Source organism: Leptinotarsa decemlineata, unplaced genomic scaffold, assembly GCF_025532065.1.
Source record: "Leptinotarsa decemlineata unplaced genomic scaffold, Ldec_3_MD MMD2_tig00026354_RagTag_RagTag, whole genome shotgun sequence".
Taxonomy (NCBI): domain Eukaryota; kingdom Metazoa; phylum Arthropoda; class Insecta; order Coleoptera; family Chrysomelidae; genus Leptinotarsa; species Leptinotarsa decemlineata.
In genome coordinates, this window is record NW_027412702.1 from 15,647,283 (window position 1) to 15,668,526 (window position 21,244).

The window sequence follows — 21,244 nt, forward strand, 5'->3', positions numbered from 1 at the left end:
AACCACACCAATTTCAAATCAAAATTCAGTTTGAAGAATTCATACCATTTAATCAATGAAATTCAAGATATTACAAATAGCCATCAACAATGATAACGATAGCGGTCTGATACATTCTTTATTATCAAAAAAGTTATGTAGTCAAGCATTGAAAGAAGTTTACCCAATTCGAAAAGAACAGGATAAAAGTTGTAGAACCTACTTAGGCCAACCCACTACAAAAGTTCAGTTTCTGGAAAATCAGGAGTGTATGAATTATTGTGTGGGTCATGTCCGATGTTTTATATAAGTCAAACTGGAAGAACGTTCAAAGCCCGCATAAAGTAACACAAAAATATTTTTCAGAATGGAAAAATACATTTCGCATATGACAGTCATTTCCCAGAGGGACATGAGTTTAACCATGAATACAAACCACTCCATTTCCCGAAGAAAGGTTTGAAACTTAACCTGTGGGAGAGTGTGGAAATCAACAAATTTAAAAACTCTCAATATCTTATGAACGTTCAAACTGAATGGAATAATTCGCCATTATTGAATCTGTAAAATAGTTAGGTATATTTACAGGCATACTTTCGAAAAATTTATTGACATTGTTAATGAATGCATACCTGACCTTTTCAGGTAGAATCATCATTTAGGTAGACGAGTAGGCACTAGTTTAAAGTATAAAATGGTTGAGATTTAGAAGTAACTCTCAGTTTATGCTTGAAGAAGCTATTGTATAGCGAAACACGTGTCGCGGTTTTCGTAAAACCCTTTTATAGTGAAAATCATACAATAAACTGTATCGATTAGTTTTTTTTTTCTGTCAAATAGTTTATACTATTTTCAATATACAAACTCTAAGTAACTTTCTCCACATATTTTTTTTCTCATCAAATTCAAATAAATTCAAAAAATTATTCCTTAAAGGTCGGAACCCTGAAATGTTACTGATAATTCCATATTTCGTGAATATAAACATTCTCCGAAAGGCTGACTGTCTTCATTAATTCCAATTGTGGTGCCCTAATTTTGGTAGACAGTCATTCATAGTTTCCAATAAGCGTCTGATGAAGTATCGATTCCATTAATAAAATATAGAACATTCCTGATACTTGAACAGTCTATTTGTGTGAACTCAACGATTTGAATGGAAAATCGAATTCTTTCTATAATAAGTACGGAATTATCTCAATCAACTTACCGAAAAAGCACAAGCAGAAAACGACAGTGTACAGCGATATGAAGATTATTCTTATGTACACCTTATCAAAGATGTAGTATTCGTGCGGATTGGTTTCGATGATTTTAGACGAGTTTTCCGAGGGAAAATTTCTAGTCCAGTTCCCCATTAGGTTCCCATTTTTATTTATATCCAGCAGCGACTGTTCCTCCATAATTTGGCGTCTCTCGAGTATGATCAAACAAGCTAGAATCAGTTATGCAAGGTCTTATTCCATTTCTTGATATTCTGCTGATTCGCGATCGCCTAGTTGATTGAAAGAAAACATATCCATCGTTCTACCTAGAAAAGAAAAATAAATATTGAATCTGGTTAGTATCAGCTCGCGTTATATGAAATGAAAAGTCTACAATAGCTACACCGGAGTATTTTTAGGGAAAAAGCTCAATATATTGAAAATGGGGGTAATGATTCGAAAAAAATGTGGCAAACTGTCAATGAAATATCAACCGACCAAGATCCTACACCTATTAACTTGATAAAAACAAAAATAACGAACTCATCAAGGACCCGGTTGAAATAGCAAATAGATTCAACAATTATTTCATTTCTGTAGGTGGGGATTTGGTGCGAAATATAAATCCAGACTATTCCGAAAGGAAAAGTGTATGTAATCATTCCATTTTTCTGCGACCTATAACTGAAAACGAGATGAAATATATTATATCGCAACTCAAGAATGAAAGGTCTCCTGGCTATGATGATATCAAAGCAGAGTATCTGAAACTGGTGTCTGATTATATATCGAAACCACTAAAACATCTATTGAATATGCCATTAGAGGAGAGATGTTTTCCCTCAGCTCTCAAAATGGCTGTTATATAACGCCTATATATAAAAGTGGAGAAAAAACCGATGTAGCAAACCATAGACCAATCTCACTCATAACTAGTCTTGCTAAAGTTATTCAAAATAACCTTCCCGAGACACCAGTCGTTGTCAGAATCACAACACGGCTTCAGAGAGAATATGTCCACCCAAGACCCAATAAAAAATATAACCCAGCAAATTTATTCATGTTTGGATAAATCAAAACCTTCTATTGCTGTTTTCGTAGACCATAGGAAAGCTTTCGACACCGTCGATCACTCTATCTTACTGAATCTTCTGACATGGGAATTACAGGTATAGCGAATAATCTTTTCAATGGTTATCTTTATAGCAGAGAACAAAGGGTTAAAGTGGGCAATCATATAAGCGGAGAGAAAATTATTACATGTGGTGTACTCCAGGGGACGGTGTTAGGACCAATCTTATTCAATATTTACTTGAACAACCTTTTCCTTCAAGACATCAACTCCAACATTCTGAGTTTCGCCGATGAAACTGTGCTGTTTTGCGAAGACGAAAACTGGTTTAATTTCAAACAGAAATTTGAACATGACCTTCTTCAAATCAAATTGTGGTTCGACCACAGGCTCTTATCTATTAACTTTGAGAAAACCTATTACGTACCATTCATTAGTTATGACAACTCTCTACCAGAATATGACACCAAAATCTCCAATACGGAAGTCATCAAACGCACAAATTAAATAAAAATCTTGGAATAATTTCAGACAGAAATCTTAGATGGAAGCAACACATAGACCACATAGTTGAAAAATTACTTTGCATACTTCACAAATTAAAACGGATAGCAAACATACTCAATCAAAAACAAAAAATTATGTTATATAAAAGTTTAGTAGAACCCCATCTGAGATATGGTATAATTGGTTGGGGTGGAGTGTCGAAAACTCATCTATATTCCCTTGATGTTATGCAGAAGAGATTTATCAGATGTATCCTACGGAAAGGTTACGACTACCCTAGCGATCTACTTTATTTAAAATCTGAAATATTTGATCCCCGACAGCTGTTTTTTATGAATATTACTGCTGTACAGCATAAAAACAAAAAAGAATTAACTATTTATCACCATAAAATCAGTTGGGCAGAAATCCTGAATTCTTCCTGAAAGTTCAAGATGCAAAACAAATCTCAAAGATTAAATTATTCGTCAAGAATATACCACGAGCAGAGATACATAGACAAATATAAATTTAAATACTTACTTCCACGATTGTGGATATATATTGTGTATTGATTTGTTTGCAGTCTGGAATCCTCATGATTAAAATCTCTATATCCATTGATTGTTTGATTTATTTATATTACGTCCAAATGTGTCCAGTTCAAAGTTATGTTTTTATCCATACTTAGTACCCATTCAATACATTAGTTTATTTTGATTCTTCATATTATGTTTGAATATGTCCAGTTTAAACTTATATTCTTATCTATATCTAGTACTTATTTCAATAGATTTATTGTTTTTATTTATTTATATTCTTTTTAAATGTAGCTATTTTGGATTTATATCTTAGTACTCAATTTAAAGCATGAATCTCATTCAATGTCAGATTCAGTATTCTCATTCCTTACACACAGGCAGATCATTTTGCCTCGTAAGATGTATTTTATTCGTTCACTGTTCATTTCTATATGTACATGTATGTTTACTGTAAACAATCTTAAGAAAGTGAATAAATACATATTATTATTATATGAGTGCCATTTGAAGAAGATCTAATTTAAGTTCATGGGTAGAATTGTAATCTACCCATGTACTGAAAATACTAAATATGCAAATTTACTTAGCGAAACGTACGTCGAAAGACAGTATTTTAATAGTATTGTGGCAGAAGTGTCTGATTCAAGTTTCATATTGTACTGAAAGTTGGTGAGCTGTGTACAACTGCCTCGTTCGAAATAATCGTCATGAGGAGCTGACTCAGTTATTCCAGTAACGTAATTGTGTCAAGCCATATTGATATCCAATTTGACATTCAACAAGTTAAATATTACTAGAGTTTCATTCCAACACCAAAGCGTTATTTTAACACTTCGACACGTGTTTCGATCACCAAGATTGAACTTTGTTTGAAGATGATCACTTGGTGATCGAAACAAGTGTCGAGGTGTTGAAATGACGGTTTGGTGTTGACATGAAACTCCAGTCATATTCATTACTACACCAAAGGTGTAACTACAAACGTAGCTTGTGTGATTTGGGATTTTGACATTATGGTATCCACATCCTTGAAAAAAGATATCGGCAGCGGATGTTGTGGCATCTGCATAGAAAAAAATGACAAGTGTGTTATCATCAGCAAAAAAAATTATTGAGGTCTCAGGATGAGTAACCGCTAACACGAAGTTGTGTTATCACAAAATGGATCTGGTAGATTCATGCCTCCAAACAACTACTTTTGCTAATATCAGAGTGGATATCGAATCATATCCGACAGACATTCAAGAAAGTTACTTTCGGGGTATTACCCCACGTCAGTGTAGGAAAGATTTGACCCAAAGAACAGTGTGCCTGGTACTGGATCGACTTGAAGTGGGGATCGATTGCTAGTATGGAACATACACCTGAACGGAAGCCATTGTGGAGGAAAATCGATTTTTTAGAACAGAACATGAGCACAGGCACTGCTCGAAGAGGGTGTCTGTGCGAAAGTAGCGATTTACGTTGGCTTCGAATCGCTGGAGATTGAATTCATTTGGGAAAACGTTCTCAGGAAGTTGCAAGGTTGCAAGTGATGTTCGTGTCTCCAATCAGGCGGATTGCTCTTTTCTGGATGGAATCCAGCAGCTCCAGGCTATACTTAGGGGCAGAGCTCCATACATGAGAACAATACTCCAAAGGAGGACTGATCTGAGCTTTATAAAGCATCAAAAGTTGCTGAGGTGTGTACAGTTTTCTCGTTCGGAATAGTTTTCCAAGCTTTTGAGAAGCAGTCTGTGCAATTCCAGTGACATGATTGTGCCAAGACATATTGGTGTCCATTTTAACCCCCAACATACTTATCGAAGCAAAAAGCGGAATTATCTGTCCCGGCATTATTATGTTCAGTTTGGAGTGAAGACGTGTATCCACAGCCGATGTTCTGGAATCCAAATGGAATGATGGAACAAGTATGCTGTCGTCAGAAACATACCCAGAGAAGGTCAATAGAAACCCTCAACAAATCTATCTCTCAGACGAAGTTTGGATAATTAAAAATTTCAGCCAGGATCTCTGGTGATCCATTAACCTGATTCATTCTTCAAAATATATCCTCAGAGCTGGTCACGTGATCATCATATGACCGGCATGAGTTCAACTGGGTGACCTCAATTGACGAATATCGAGATTATCGAATGAAAAATGCTGCGAGAGTTTTGCGATTTCATCGCACCTTTCGGCACAAATACAAATTTAATAAAATCATCTCACCCATCCGGGGACAATTTCATATTCCATTTTTTTTCGAATGCGATGAGGGTCCTTTATTACCTTCAATTCATGAAACGTCAGCCGCCTGAAAATCGGAATTGGATTGGTCAAAGTAACAACGATATATGTCGTTTGTTCGAGCCTACTGATCCGCACTAAATCTTTATAAAAACTGCTTGCACGGCTTCTAAAATAATCACGTTTGTGACATCTCGTATCAGACCGTCTGGCGAGGACGTTTAGAATGATTCGTAGACAAGTTTTTCGGCTCCTCTTTTTCGTTGAAGATGAATGATTGACGAAGGGGTATCGGATCAGGTGTACGAAGAGTTTTCTTCGGTTGATGGATTTTTTAGATCGGAAGCCAAGTTGAGTAAAAGATATAATTGCAAATAAATGCAGAGGGCGCAGCTCATCTAGAATAAGAGCGTCAGACTTCTTACGAACGGGTACAAGTTAAACAATTTCCAGTTTTTCGGGGGAAACTCCAGATCTAAATGACTAATTACTTAAGTGATTGAGTGGAAATATAACATATGTTAAACTAGCTTTTGCCTGCAGCTTCGCTCGCGTTAGGAAGTATTATTATTATTTAGGTATAGTTTTTGTGGATTTACTTTTGTTTAGCGTGTGTAAAAAATTAGGGCCTACAAAATTTCTTTGTACGCAATATTCTTAACTAATCTGTCATTAGGCGCTAAAACTAAAGCTAAAGCTATTGGGTGAACTTACTCGCGAGCAAGCAACATAAAACTGTCCATGAGAGAACCAATGTTCTCTCAAGTCTCTCTCTCAAGATTTCGTATACATGAGACCGTTTCTATAAACTTCAAACTTAAATGGGAATATTAATCCTGCTGCTATTAACTCACAAAATCCACCATAAATAGCATTTTTCATCATATCAGCAAAATATTCGTCAGGTGTTACGTAGTTATCACCATTCCTGTCGTGGATCATAATTGAAAACTTGTTCCACTCATTAACCGCATATCTGACAATTTCTGAACGCACTTCTATCGCTTCATCCTGTGTTCCGTACATTAAATGAGAGAGAGCATGAAACAAACCGACAAAACCTATACTTAAACCAAACTAAAACAAAACAAATGTCAAATACAAAGCAGAGTCTATAATCAAAACTACTAAACCGAAACAAAGCAAATGCAATCCAAAATATGCCAAGAGAAGAACAGCCGAAATCGTCAAATATAATCCGCTAGAAATATTTAGGTATAGTATGTACTATTAGATACGGCGGCCACTCATCATCGGGTATATGTAACTCAGTGAAAACACAATGATAGAGCGTTTTGAAATACTACTAACGCCATCTATTGTCAACATTAGGAACTGAAAATTATTTTGTTCGTCTTAATTTATTCGTTCCATTAGGTACTGATAGGTCCAACTAATACATTCACATCCTCCATCATCCCTTATTTTATCCCCTTAGGTGTGGAATTTATCAAAATCCTTTCTTAGGGGATGCCTATGTCATAGTAGCTTTATGCATGCAAAGTCTCAGCGTGATCGGTTCAAAATTGACAAAGTTTCATACAAACTTTCATCCCCTATTTTATTCCCTTGGGGGTAGAATTGATCAAAATTCTTTCTTAGCGGATGTCTACGTCATAACATCTACCTGCATGCCAAATTTCAGCCGGATCCGTCCAGTGGTTTGGGCTGTGTGCTGATAGATCACTATGTCAGTCAGTCAGTCATCTTTGAGTTATATATATTTAGTGATTTATTTTGATTAAGAACACTGGAACGTCCTCAGGTCTGAACGAGATTGAGAAATATAGTTTCTCGAATAATAGGGGGATTTTTATTTTTTTTTTCAAATTATCGTCAGTGATATTCTTGGATATAGAGATAAAGTATTCATTGAAGAGGACTGAAATTTTTTGTGGATTCTAGACCCTCTAATACAGAAAATAGTTATATTTCTTCCCACATTTGAGGAACTGTCAATATCATTTATCACTAGCAGAGCTGTTTTTCTAGGGTTGTCAGATGTGACCACTTCATTCTGATAATAGATAGAATTTATTTATCCTTTGTGTTGCATTACATAGGTGGGATACGAATACATATAAAAAGTAATTACAAATAGTATAATATATAAACATACATATATATACAGTACATAATAAAATAAAATAAAAAATATTGTGAAAAATATTAAATATTTATAACTTCAAGTAAAAATTCGTCAAGTGTATAAAAGCAAATTGTCGATAAAAATGACTTCAATTTTTGTTTGAAGGCAATTGGTGGCAGTGTCTTTACACTGTTTGGCAATTTATTATAAATACTCGTTCCAATAAACACAGGAGACTTTTCATATTTTGTATAGAGGTGTTTTCGAGTTGTGAGTTTCTAATACTATATTCATGTACTTCCGATCGTAGGTCGAATTGCCTTTTATTTTCATGGATATATGTCTGAGTTTTAGCAATCAATCGTAGCAGTGCCTTTTGTTTTACGAATATTCTGTCAATTTCAGTGGCTAATCCCCAGACAGCAATGTTGCAACATACTATGGAGTGAAATTTTGCGTAATAAACCGTTGGTAGAGATTTGGTATCTAGTTTACTTTTCAGTGATTTTATTAGGTAATATGATTGGTTCAGCTTCTTAGATGTTAACTCTATGTGTTCTCTCCATGTGAGAAGGGAATCAATCATTGTTCCTAAAAACTTTGTACAAGTTGTTGATCTCAGAGGTTCGTTGAGAAAACTGAAGATGGAGTTGTGTAGACTCCGAAGAGAATATGCAAATTTAATACAAACAGTCTAATTGGTGGTTTTCAAACCACCACTCACTGAATTCTTGTAGTACAGTGTTGACTTGGGTATTCATTTCATCCTGTATTTTGCTCGATAAGATAATATTTATGCAAATGATACGTCAATTAATCAGCTGCATAAAAGTACACATTACCATAACTTATGTTATCAGGAGGATCATTGACATATAGTAAAAATATCAGTGGACCAAGAATACTACCCTGTGGTGTTCCTGTTGTAACAGAATACTCGTCAGATAATGTTTTATTCTGTTTCACTTTGAAATATCGATTAGTTGAGAAGGACACGATGAGCCTATTGATATTGCCTCTGATACCAATGTTTAAGAGTTTTTTAGAAATTATATCAATACTCACAGTATCGAAAGCTCTACTTAAGTCGAAAAAAAGTCCCACAACGACTTTTTTCTCATTGATTGAATCATGGATTTGTTGAATCAATTTGAGTGTTGCTGTTTCCGTTGAATGATGTTTTCGAAAGCCATGTTGGATTATCAAGTCGAATCTTTCCAGGTAGCCATTTATTCTGCGCGATATAATCGCCACTTTCCAATATCGGAATAAATAGTGCGATTTTAAGAAGATCAGGATAGCCTCCAGAAGAAATACATCATAAGTTTATTAGGTGCGCAATCGGTTCACATATATTATTAATACTTTCTTTGACAAGTTCGATAGGAACCTCATCATACCCTGTACTTTTTTATCAGGTAGCGATTCCACAATATTTTTTACGTCTACCCCTATGGCTGGTAACAAAAACATTGTTGTGTTGACATTTGGCATTGTAGTTCCCATCCCTAGATGTCCTCCTTTGAAATGAATTTTAATTTTTTTATCTATAATACTCGAGAAATATTCTCAGAATGTTTCTGCGACTTTTAGTTCGTCAGTAATTAAATTATTATCATGATTTATAGAAATACTTTTGGTTTCAATAATTTTAGATGACTGTTTAATAATATGCCAGTGTTTTACCTTTGTTGCTGAATTCATTGACTTTTTCCATAAAATAATTGTTTTTTTCCTGACGTAGGTATCTCATTTTCAACAGCTTTCTTATTTATTTTATATGTATTGTTACAAATTTCAGAGTTCTCGTGTTTCCTCAAATGATTCAAGTACTTGAGGTCATCAATTTTGCGCCTCAATGATGAAGAAAGATTAATTTGTTCATCAATCTGCTTTTATTAAAACTTTGGGGAAGGCTGTCTCAAGACACCAGTGAAAATGTTCCCAAAAACTATCAAATGCTTCGTTTATATTGGCAAAGTTGATATATGCAAATTTATTGGGGAATTCCATATTACCATTAAGAAGCGACTTAAATTCAGCTTTGGAGAGTTCATTAAGTTTTAGAAATTCACGTTTTTCGTTAGATTTGATAGTATTTGTGGAAACATTGTTCACGTCTTTTGTCCAGGTAACAGTTTGTGAATAATGATCTAATATACCTAGATCAAAATTACAAGAAGCAAACTAGTCCTACAGGTGTTTGTCAAAACATAATCTATACTACTGACAGTTTCATGCTTGCCTAAAGTTCCGATTTTTGTTGGTTCGTCAAAAAGAGATATCAATCCATAAGATTCGATTATGTCGTACAGCATTAATGTATTAACATTTTTCGTTAAACTGTCGATATTGAAGTCACCACATATAAACACATTTTCAAACTTGTCCGTAACTATGTTCAATAGAGAGGATAGTTGCATGAGGAATAAGTTGACAATACTGTTTGGCGATCTATATAAACACATTATGGCAGTGTCCTTGCCAAATACAATGGCAGAACATTTAAATGTCCACTCGATTGATAGGTTACATATGCAGTCTAAATTTTGACATTGTCTACGAAAATAATCGTTCCCCCATGCTTATGGGTACTTCTACAAAATTTGCTGACCACTTGCTTGGTATTTAATACTATTCTACGATGTAGTTCTTCCAATTCACTATAAGTTTGTGATAAAACTGAAAAAGACTTTTTGAGGATAAATAGATCATTAAAATTTTTACTTGAAGTTTCGCCGGTCATTACTATCATTATCCTTATTACTATGAATAATATATCATGATCATGCGGTATTAGGTGTTTAATAACTTTTTTGGGAAATAAAATGGAAATTTATCATTTGAGACTTTATGGCTATACGACTTTTCACAACCCCAACAATGAATTTAACAAACTTTTTTCTGTATTGTCATATGAGACCTGATTTTGATACGTTGCTTTTTTATCAGATAGAAAACTGTTTGAATAGTTTCAAGAAGTTTTCTGTGGGTAACTTCAAAAATTTCTGGGCTATAATGGCTTCCTCCTTAACAGCTATCGTTTCCACACGAAAGGAAATTTAACTTTCGATATTGAAAAATAGCGATAAAAAACAATAATTTTTCAAAATTCATTGTACATTACATTCAGTTAGAAACGAATTGGAGTTGTATAATGAATGTTTCAACTTTATAATCCAACTTCTTTGGAAAATAAACATTTCATGGTTACTATTATTTATATTAGAATAATGTTAATACAACATATACCCCGTTATCAATCAGTACAAAAATAATATTTTATTTCTCATTAAGAGTAAAAAGAAAATCTCACTCGAAAGGACAATATTTTCCTTCCATCATCAACTAGCGACGCAGTAATGATTGTCTAGGGGAAAAATTCAATTTAAACTTTCTCTCGCTACTTCCAGTCTTTATGTGTGTTACTTTATTTTGGAGGGTCTAACAAGTTACCTGAAAAAAATTACATTTTCAAAAGTTCACCATACCGGTTTCGTTTTTCTTATATATTTTTTCATTATACTTTTTGTTCTGAAGTTTGTATCGGTCGAGATAAATTCATAGTACAGGATTGGTGGCGTTACAATATTTTTCATTTGATTTCAAAAATTCATGAATTTGAAACCGAACAGGAAATTCAGTTTTCAGTAGATGATAATTCAATTATTGAAATAACATATAAATGTATTTTCAGAATCCCATTAGTGAGTTTTTCAAGGTAAAATAATTCAGCTTCCATTTATTGGTGCAGGATGAATTAGTTATGAGATGTTATTAAACCAATCAGATCTATTTAAATGATATGAACTGTTGGGTACAATAAATTAGGATTCCTACCTCAATTTCATTGATTATCCCATAAATGAGACTGATATTATTTACTCAATGTGCATACACTAAATATATACGTACCCTTTCATACGCCAAATTATTCAGTCTTTTATACAAACACAATGAAACGTACATTCCGTGAAATATATTTGTAGGACATGAATATGAATGAGTCAATTTAGCACAGACATACACCTATTAATACCCTAGGTGCGTATAAACTTCCATATCATACATATGAAAATGTAAATATTTGAAAAAATCTAGAATTTGGTTTCAACAACTTCAAAATTTTATAAGAATTTGTTTGAGACAGAAAAGACAGACAGAAAACAGTTTTGAAATTCCTGACGAAATTCCAAATAACAACACAAAAGTTACCAACAAATCGAAAAACTTCCACGATGGAGAGTAAGAAAAGTTATCATACTGGGGAGCAGAAAACTATTAGAACTATTAGATATAGAACAGTACTTGCATACATGTTAGTACGAGTTATTTGAAGAAAGGATCAAAATAATATCAGTAAAAAAAGATCCAAATTTTGTCATTAGTTGGATGTCGACAATAAGGACTTATGAATTTCAAGAGATGAAGGATGAAGAAAATTAGTGTCGATGATGAACATACCAAAGATAAAAATAGATAGGAGGTGCACTTTCATTGTGGTCAAAGACGGAATAAACATTTGAATAAAGAGTACAACCGGATATTATCCGGGTTTGCTGGACGGTCTACATCGTTTCGTCTATTGCCGTGGTATACATTATTTGTAATGAATTGAGTTCCTTCAAATGCGGCAGCTTGAGTAATTTCTTGAGTGCATGCTCTGAAACTGCTGATTTGTCGGTATATCTCAAGAGCAGAGAGCTCTATACTTACGCTTCTCTTTATGGTTTTGATGCAGGCCAATCCAAAGCTACAAGGTCGGTTGAGATCTAAAGCTAACTTGAGACTCTCTCTGATGGTCCTCGTTGGCCTGGATTCCAATTTCACGTTATTCTTCAGTCGAATTTTCCAAATCTGGTTCATAACATAAGACAGGAATTTTGCCCATCGCAATGGGATTAGCTGTATAGTACTTTCACCAAAATCATCGTGTATAAGAAGACCACGTGAAAGCTCACTAGTATGTAGTTGTTCAAATACGATAAATGAATAAACTGATTTCAAGGAATCTGAACTAGCTCGATATTTTACAGAAACGTGATACCCAGATAATAGAGTATGAATCATCAACTTTGGCTAAATAAAATTCAACTATCACAATCCTTTTAGAATTACCAGTTTCATGTTAATTTGACCAAATAATTTCAGGTAGATATTGGAATCAAATCAAATGAAAATCAGTCTGTTGTGCATTTCACAATAATTTTCACCTGGTAATATATTCTATTTGTGCAATCGATTTCCTCTTTGAGGAGTCTTTGAAGTCTACTAGATACTCGTTAGGACAGTAAGAAGATTGCTTCGAATTCTTGGTGTTCTTGTTGAATACTCTTCGTGAGTAAAAAAATAGCAGAATCAATACTCCTAACCGTTCTGGATTGTATGATTCAGACAGTCTAACTCGTCTAGTGTTTTTAGATCTTTTGCTGGAAAAATCCTCACTTGTTTACTTTGTAGTAAATGTTGAAGAGGTAGCAGAAACGTATATGATTTTCTGGAACTTCAACTAGCGTTTCCTAATATGATTGATAACCAGTCCGGGCAATGATTATTGTTGAATAATCTGAAAATGGAACTTTCAACGGGTGATGATCAACTGTACTGCCAAACATGCGCCAAACTAACTGATTAAAATCTGTTTAAAATCTGTTTTAAATCTGTTTTTCCGGTAATCAGCTGTCGCCCCCATACGAACGACAACTCTCAAGAGTTTAGTAACTTGTGCGAGCTAAGGACTAACGAGGTCTTACTTTTTAACGTGTGATTACTAACACGGTTGCAGAATCATCCCACCTTCAACCAGATATATTCTGTCGAGAAAAATATCTGGTCGAGGCGGGAATCGAACCCACGATCTTTCGATCGTGAGTCGAGCGCACTACCACCGCGGCCAATTTCACAACATTCCACAATTATTATGAGACGGAAGCACCAAATTCTCACGATGGTTCCTAATAGATGAACACTCATATCTAGCAAACTACTATTCTAAATTTCATGCAGTCAAAGACGAAACCAACTGATTTGAATTTGACGATGGTCGTGTCACTAAGTGCTCTGGCGATGTCTTGAATTTATTGGAGCCTCTAGAGACACCGTACAATTTGTTTTATGGAAGAGAGGACATTGGCAGATCAAGATCTTCAGATGATGTGGTGCTGCATGTTTTTCCGGGTTTTCCTGCAGCTGAAAAAGCAAATGCGCCACTGGAATCAATGAAGTCGCCCCGGAGTGCCAACTAATTTTTGTTGTTTGATAATTTGTATTAGTTTCTTCTTCAAATCTAAATTAGAATTGATAAACTTGATCATTATTTTATACAAAATAAAATCAAATATAATTTGATATGATTTGTCTTCCGGGAATAGGGCCAGCCAAGCAACTGAATTCTTGTTATCCAAACGTGATTCCTTCTCCGGTAGTTCGTTAAAAAGAACAATCATTATATTATATATCAAAAAAACTAAACAGTAAGTATCTCACTGAATAACGATATATGTATAATCAGTAAAAGTGAGTTTATAACACATACTTCAATTTCATGCTTCATAATTTCATCAATAAAGGTTATTATTGAGATCAGAAACGGTATAATAGTTTACTATGTGCTCGCAGTATACTTGGACTATCGGTAACTACTAATGAAAACTCAATAATAAACTAATATGACATCCTTTTTTCATCCTTCACAGAACTCCGTGATTCACAGGTCTTCGTCGTATGTAACTCCGTGATTCCATTATATTTCTTTCGAGTTTCGAAAACATTGTCTGATATGTTTATTTTATTCATTCGGATATATTATGTTCAAAACCTGCAACAACTACGAAACGAATTCATGTCTCTAATAAAATACAAAACTTTTCCAATGAATTTTTTGTAAACGCTGGACGGCAGGAAGAAAAACTGGTAGTTACACGAAAAAAATTTGGACAAACTCTGCATGAAGTTCGGGATACACGGGTGTTCCGACCGAAATATAATCCCCAGGAACAACTTCATTTCACGTTTAACGCACATTAGGAGAATATATAAACAGTTGCGTTCGGTAAATGTCACAGCTCGATTTTTTATCAGCACAAAATAGTATCAATTTTATGGAGTCATATTTGAGCCATTTGTCTCGCTATTGTTGATTTATAAAAGTATAGATAGAAAAGTACTGCGAAACGTAGACGTTAACTTTGGCTAACATCTATCAAATTCTACCAAACAAATTATAATTTCAATGATACCGATCAGTTCATTTGTTGACTCAATTTTCAGATCAGAGACGTGACATACTGTCTTCAAAAAGGCCAAAGCTCCGAACATGATGATTTAAATGATACTAACCTGTAAGAGGCCTGCTAGAACGTACATAAGTCATTCGTGCTGTTTGGTATCACACTTCGATGTATGTATAGATGACTTGAAATGGGCCAATCCTGGAGGATTTTGTCAGAAGTCTGAGACCTTTTTCAAGTCCAGGTGTTTGAAGTTTGTTTGTCTGAATCAATGAAGCGATGAAACCACTGGCACTTTTGTCTATTCACTACCAACTTGGACGTTGCTTGGTGAAAGCTAAGTGCCCTCAAATCCACTTGGCAATACAATGGTTTATTTTATATGTTTGAAAATGTCCGTATAGGACGAAAGTGCAGTAATGTTAGTTACAAATGAAAGTGGTTTAAAACATAGAAATTCTCATTTCTCTTTTCATTATGATTTCTTACCAAGTAGTAACGGCTACATCCATCTATTATTTGTTCATTTATGTGTGTTTGTGTGTGTATTAAAATTATGATTGAAAACCTTATAGAGATATGGAAAGATGAAAGTTTTATTTCACTACAATTCATATTTTTTTTGTAGCTGTCGCTTTAACTCTCCAGAGGGAATTATGAATTTTCCCTTTCTACAGCTGGATAAAATTATGCACTGAAGAAATGTTCAAATTCCTATGAAAGTTGACGTTCATTGGGAATTCACTTACTGGAGATGGGTCTGTGTGACATGGAAGAAATTACCTGTTGCATTTACAAAAATCAGCCATCTACCAAGAAGTTACTGGATGAGATCAAGATTCAAAAATACCATTTAGTGAAAATCCACCCGCCGAAATTTTTTGATAGGTAATAATTCATAGAGAAGAAAGGTTTTCGCTTTCTATTCCCACATCGTGATACGAAAAATGTGTGAATTTTCCAAAAAAAAAAATTAGGAAGCAGTCATTTTCAAAAAATCAATTATGTACGAAGATGTGTAGATCATGCAAAGACGTAACTTTCAGAACACACACTGGGAGAAAAACCGCTCCCGAAACAGCTATTTTCATAGCAATATTGAATTCCACGAAAGAAATATACTTTCGAACAAATACTTTTATATGAACCCTGAATTATACGAGAAACATTTTTTTTCATTCCGTTTGAATTCCAAATATTCGAGGTGGAATCGAATCAGGTATCATTCACAGGATTCCTACACGATGAAATAGATGGAAGAAGTAAAATTTCACTTACATGGAACACGGTCATCCTCACTGCTAGTCACCTGGATATTTCGGCTTGAGACCCTTGCCTTATTGGCTCTTCGGTACCAAAAACCTTTGTTTTCCAAAATTCAATCTCTCCTTAAAGGATACCCTTTCAATTTTATAATTTATGGTTGAATCACAGAAAAATAAATGAATAAATTTAAATGTTTTCATAAGTTGTTATCAATAATAGAATTCATCGAATAGAATTGCCTTGCTATCAGAAGTGTTACAGATATACGTTTCCGCTTGAATTTTGTTATGTCATAACAACCTCCGGAACAAATATGGTTCTTTTCCTAAAACAAGATTCTATATACGACACTGCAATTGAATCAGCGCATAGCAACAGTATATTGAAGTGCAATGGTAGCTTTCGACACATAATCATCAGCTTCATATCGATTTTGCATTACATTGGTTTGTCTAATGATTGGTTTCAAGTGTTTTTCATCTATTTAGACAACAGGCGTCCCACATGGATCAAATTTCAGTCTTCTCCTATTCAATATATACATATACCAGTTGACTGCCTTAGTGAAATTTCTACAAAATTTCCGAAATTTCTCGTTTCTATGAGTTTTTTTGATCGTGGGAAACAAAGTTAGCTGTAACATACGTTTCCACACGATTTTTTATGAAATAGAACAACCTCAACTCAATTACACATGATCAGCGAGATCAAGATGGAAACGAATTGTTTTTTTATTCGGTCTATGGGCCAAGGATTTATTCCGTGAAAAATATCTCACATTTACACCCGTACATTGATATACTTCTAACGCGTACGCCCTTTCCATAGATTCTCTGACAGCTTCCCTGTCGAAAACATCGATTCTCGATTAGGTAAGGACCAAATTCCCAACCCAAACTCAACCAAACCAAAAAAAATAACATTAATTACGGAATCGAGACTTTTCTGTAGCTGTTGATATGTTCTTTCTGGGAATAGAAAAATCGTAGGAAAGGGATTATTTTTCAAACCCACAAAGCTTGAGTAGGATTTATGCTCCAGCGTTTCACGAAAAATCGGTCGAAATTGCTTTCAAGAGGTGAAGTTCACAACGGTGTTTTCCAGCCTCCAATCCAATTCAGTTCATATACAAACTAGGGAAGGTTTTCGATTAGTGTACACTATTTTATTCAACACAAGACGCAGTGAAAAAAGGTGAGAGAAATTACCTTCATGAATTATCGAGTAGTTTCCACAGGGTTTTCCATCTGCAAAAATTCAATAACACTCCCAAGGAGATCAAATGTCATCTAGTAAACAAACACATATAAAAACATATCTGAAAGAGAACTTCATTGAAATCCTCATTTCATCATCAAGTGCTTCCATTCCCTAATATTCCCCATCATATTTCATTAAAAACAACTTTATTTTAGGAAAAACAGGTTTTGTCTCTCCATCTTTATAAAAAAAAATTATACGAAAACTTGAACTAATCTAAGTTGAACTATTTGTAATTGAAATTGTTCAACTTGAGAAAAGCTTAGGTTATTACTCAAATTTTTTGTATATTCATATGTGAGGAAACGTTACTTATCAATAAAATTTTGTCCATCTCATCAGTTCAGACTTCCATTGTCTAATAAAATATAAATTGATTTAAAATCCCTAAAAGAATCTGTAAAAGATTAAAAAGATTAGATGAAAAGTAACAATTATATTAAGAAAAATAAACTGAAATTGCAATTAAATAAAATACAAGCAGCAACCAAAAAAAAATTGAAATTGAAAGATTCCAAACCAAGTTACTTCACGACGTTTCGATTGTTAGTATCCAAAATCGTTTTCGAGTGATCTGACTATTAATAGGTCCTTCGAGTGCCTTCAACTATTCCCTCTTTCCTCTCTTCGTTTCATCGGTTTTAGCGGAAGCTAAGCGTTTGGCGGTAGATGGTCGTGTTCCGCTTGATTAGAGGTTTTCATATGTTGCGTATCTTCACGCGAGCTTGGCTGAATGCGTTGTTGGATAACAGATATGCGGCATCTTTGAATTCTCTCCTAAACCAGTGTTCCTCCTTGTGGATGATTTCAGCTTGAGCTCACTTGATGTTATGTTGATGCTCTGCTATTCCTGATTTGCTGGTTTCTCCTCGCTGTGTGTGTTTCTTGTGCTTGGCAATGCGAACTTTCAATGGCCTCTTAGTTTCACCGATCCGCACTTGCTGGGTATCCGGTAAATGCAATTCTTGGAATCGCAGTCCGCGTTTGGTGGCCTGGATTTCGTGAGGCTGCTACGGATAGTATTCCCAGATCTGAAAGAGGTTCTGATGTTATATTTGGACCGAATTCTTCTTATCTCTTCCGACAATCCTCTGATGTAGGGATGTACAAGTACTGGTTGTGGCGGCTTCTTTTCCTTGTGGAGCTCTTGCTGTCTTCTAGCTAAAGTCAGTTCCACCATCCACTTTGATGTAACCATTTAGTTGAAGGTAGTTTTTAATGATGCCTAATTTCTTTTCGATGCCGTTCTTTGTATTATAGAGCCTGAAAGCACAGTCTAGTAGAGTCATGAATATTCCTCTCTTAGTCGATTGATAGTGGTTCAGATACTGTCCTGTGTAAGTGGGTTTTTGATATACAGATGTTTCCCCTTTAGTGTCGGTCCTCTTCACCAATAGGTCTAAGAATGGCAATGAATGGCAATTCGTTGTGGACTTCCTTCTCCATTGTAAAATTGATGGAATGACTTACGTTGTTGATATGCTTCAGGAAAGTGTCTAGTTCTGCATTTCCATGGTTCCATGATAATACTTTTTAAATTTTCATCTCGTGTTAATAGTTCAATTTTTTTTGGTTGTTGCTTGTATTTCAATTCATTGTAATTTCAGTCTTTTTTGCTTAATATAATTGTTATGTTCCAGCTAACCTTTTTAATTTTTCACAGATTCTTTCAGGGATTTCAAATCAATTTATACCATATTAGACAATGAAAGTCCTGCCTTCCGCTGATGTATGCGTGAGAGAGAAGCAAGCCAGACAATTTGGCGCCGTTACGCGTTAAGTAACGAAGCGGTTCACTCTCCCATAAGAAGTTATCACTTCAGAAATGTGTAAATCTTTCCAAGAAAGGAAATAAACAATCAATATTGGTGTTTGGAGCCAAAGTCAATAGAGAGAAGTATTTTTTGGTATAATTCGGTGTTCATACTTGTATTTGTTTCGAAAGTTTTTTTTTTTTTTTCATGTAATTCAATGTTTATATGGAAGTACCGGTTTCTAAAAGGCTTTTCAGTCGGTTTGTGTCTGAGAGTATGTTCCTCACACCTTTGTGAGCTGGTAATTTTTTGAAATTGATTGTTTCCTTCCTTTCTTTGCAATAAGACTCACATTTTTCGTATGAAGCCAAAAATTTTTTTTTCACAAAAATCAATCTCTTCTAAAAATATACCCCTCTCAATTTCAACACGATTTTATTTTTATACATATTCTATATTTCCTTCAGGAAATATGTGACCAAAACCTGTTTCACAGAAACCCACACAATAGGTAGTAGGATATCAATGAACTGGCAGTATGCGGTTCAGCAAATTCAGTATACAGCGAATGCCTTTTTATTTTTCCCCAACACAGGACTGGAATGTTTCGGAACACGATAAGCCTTCAGAGCTCCATAATTGAATTTGAATATACCAGATGGGAACGTAAACGCATTCTTCGCCATCTTAGAATTATTTTCCGCATCATTTGTTGTGCACAACGAAATCTGTGGATGTGCGTTTGCAAGTATGTGAGTTTTATGGGCGAAAAATTGTGTTAATAGTTTTGATAACACAGGTAGAATGAGGTGAATGAAATAACAATATATTCATATTGATAATAACGATGTTAATTGAACATGATACTTGTATAGAAATAGTGAGACGACTTTCAATGTCACTGTTAGAAAAGAAAATATTATTTGAAATTCCAACAAACACCATTTCATTGCTGATTTCCATGCAATTAACTGATATGTTTTACTCCAAAACTGTGGATGAAATGGTAAAAGTTATCAATGAAAAGATGCCATATCCCCTCCATCAGAATAACGTAACAACTTTTTCCTTGGCACATTCTCAATATAAAAGAAATTGAAAAACAGAACAGATATGAGGCTCTCTAAAGATTCCAGTCAAGAAATTCTCATACTCATTGGGTACACTATTACCAACTGCAGAACTTAACAATAGGCGTCATATTATGAAAAACAAACACTTGGAATACACTTTAAAAAACGGTCACTATAAGATTCTCTAGATAGAATACTCTCAGGATCTATTCGTCGATGAAAATTTGCTTATACCTTTGATAACCAATTTTTGTTGATGGTATTGATAACACCCACACAGCACTAGATATTCATGGAATATTCCCTGTATATCATAAAACGCCTTTAGTGTATTCATAGAATATGCTTGAATGAATATGGCAGGATTATTCCCGAAAGAATGTGCATAGAATGTCTATAAATGGATTATTCTCCCTTGAATATTCTAAGAATATTGTCGATCGAATATACCATATGGTATATTCTTAGAATATATCCCCACGGTATATTTTGGAATATTCTATACAATGAAATTTTGAATTATCTTATGACAACGTATTCAAATAATTCAATATTATTGAAAACAAAAATATTTGAAGATCTTAATCGAATGCATAACCTAATGTATATGACCCTGATAGTGTTAACCAGTTTTTGAACTCATCGCGAAGATTCTGGATGAATTGCTCCAACAGCAACTGTTGGAAACGACAAAAAAATTTGAATGGGCCAATAAATGAACCAATTGCATCAATAAATTGGTTAATTCTCATCCTATTTGTCTTTTTGTATTTGAAATTATTTAAAATCAAAGCGAAAAATCCTGGAAACAGAGAAATGGGGAAGTGAAGAATTGGAGTAAACGTTTCTCATTGGTCAATTGAAGTGTAGCGCGCGACAGTCGAATAAGCTCTGTGAAAGCGGCTGTCCCTTAATGCATGGTACATTTGCGTTAAATTCGACATTTGATTCAACATGGCGGTTGACGTGGCAGGTTCGCATGTGCAATGCGTGGTGTGTTGGTGTTATTATCAAAGTATAATTCTGTCACGTTCAGTGTACCATTTATAATTTGGGGTTG

The 21,244-nt window shown here is 34.5% G+C and overlaps 1 protein-coding gene across 5 annotated transcripts in view; it reads right to left on the reverse strand.

Annotated features, from left to right (window-relative positions):
• LOC111503077 (trissin receptor) overlaps nt 1-21,244 on the reverse strand; it is a 307,365-nt gene that overhangs the window by 118,485 nt on the left and 167,636 nt on the right. For all 5 annotated transcript variants that reach the window (XM_074184429.1, XM_074184424.1, XM_074184427.1 and 2 more), the window contains one exon: nt 1,190-1,510. In XM_074184429.1, coding sequence (XP_074040530.1) covers nt 1,190-1,382 — 193 coding nt within the window. In that variant the 5' untranslated portion in view covers nt 1,383-1,510. The remainder of the gene's footprint in view (nt 1-1,189; nt 1,511-21,244) is intronic.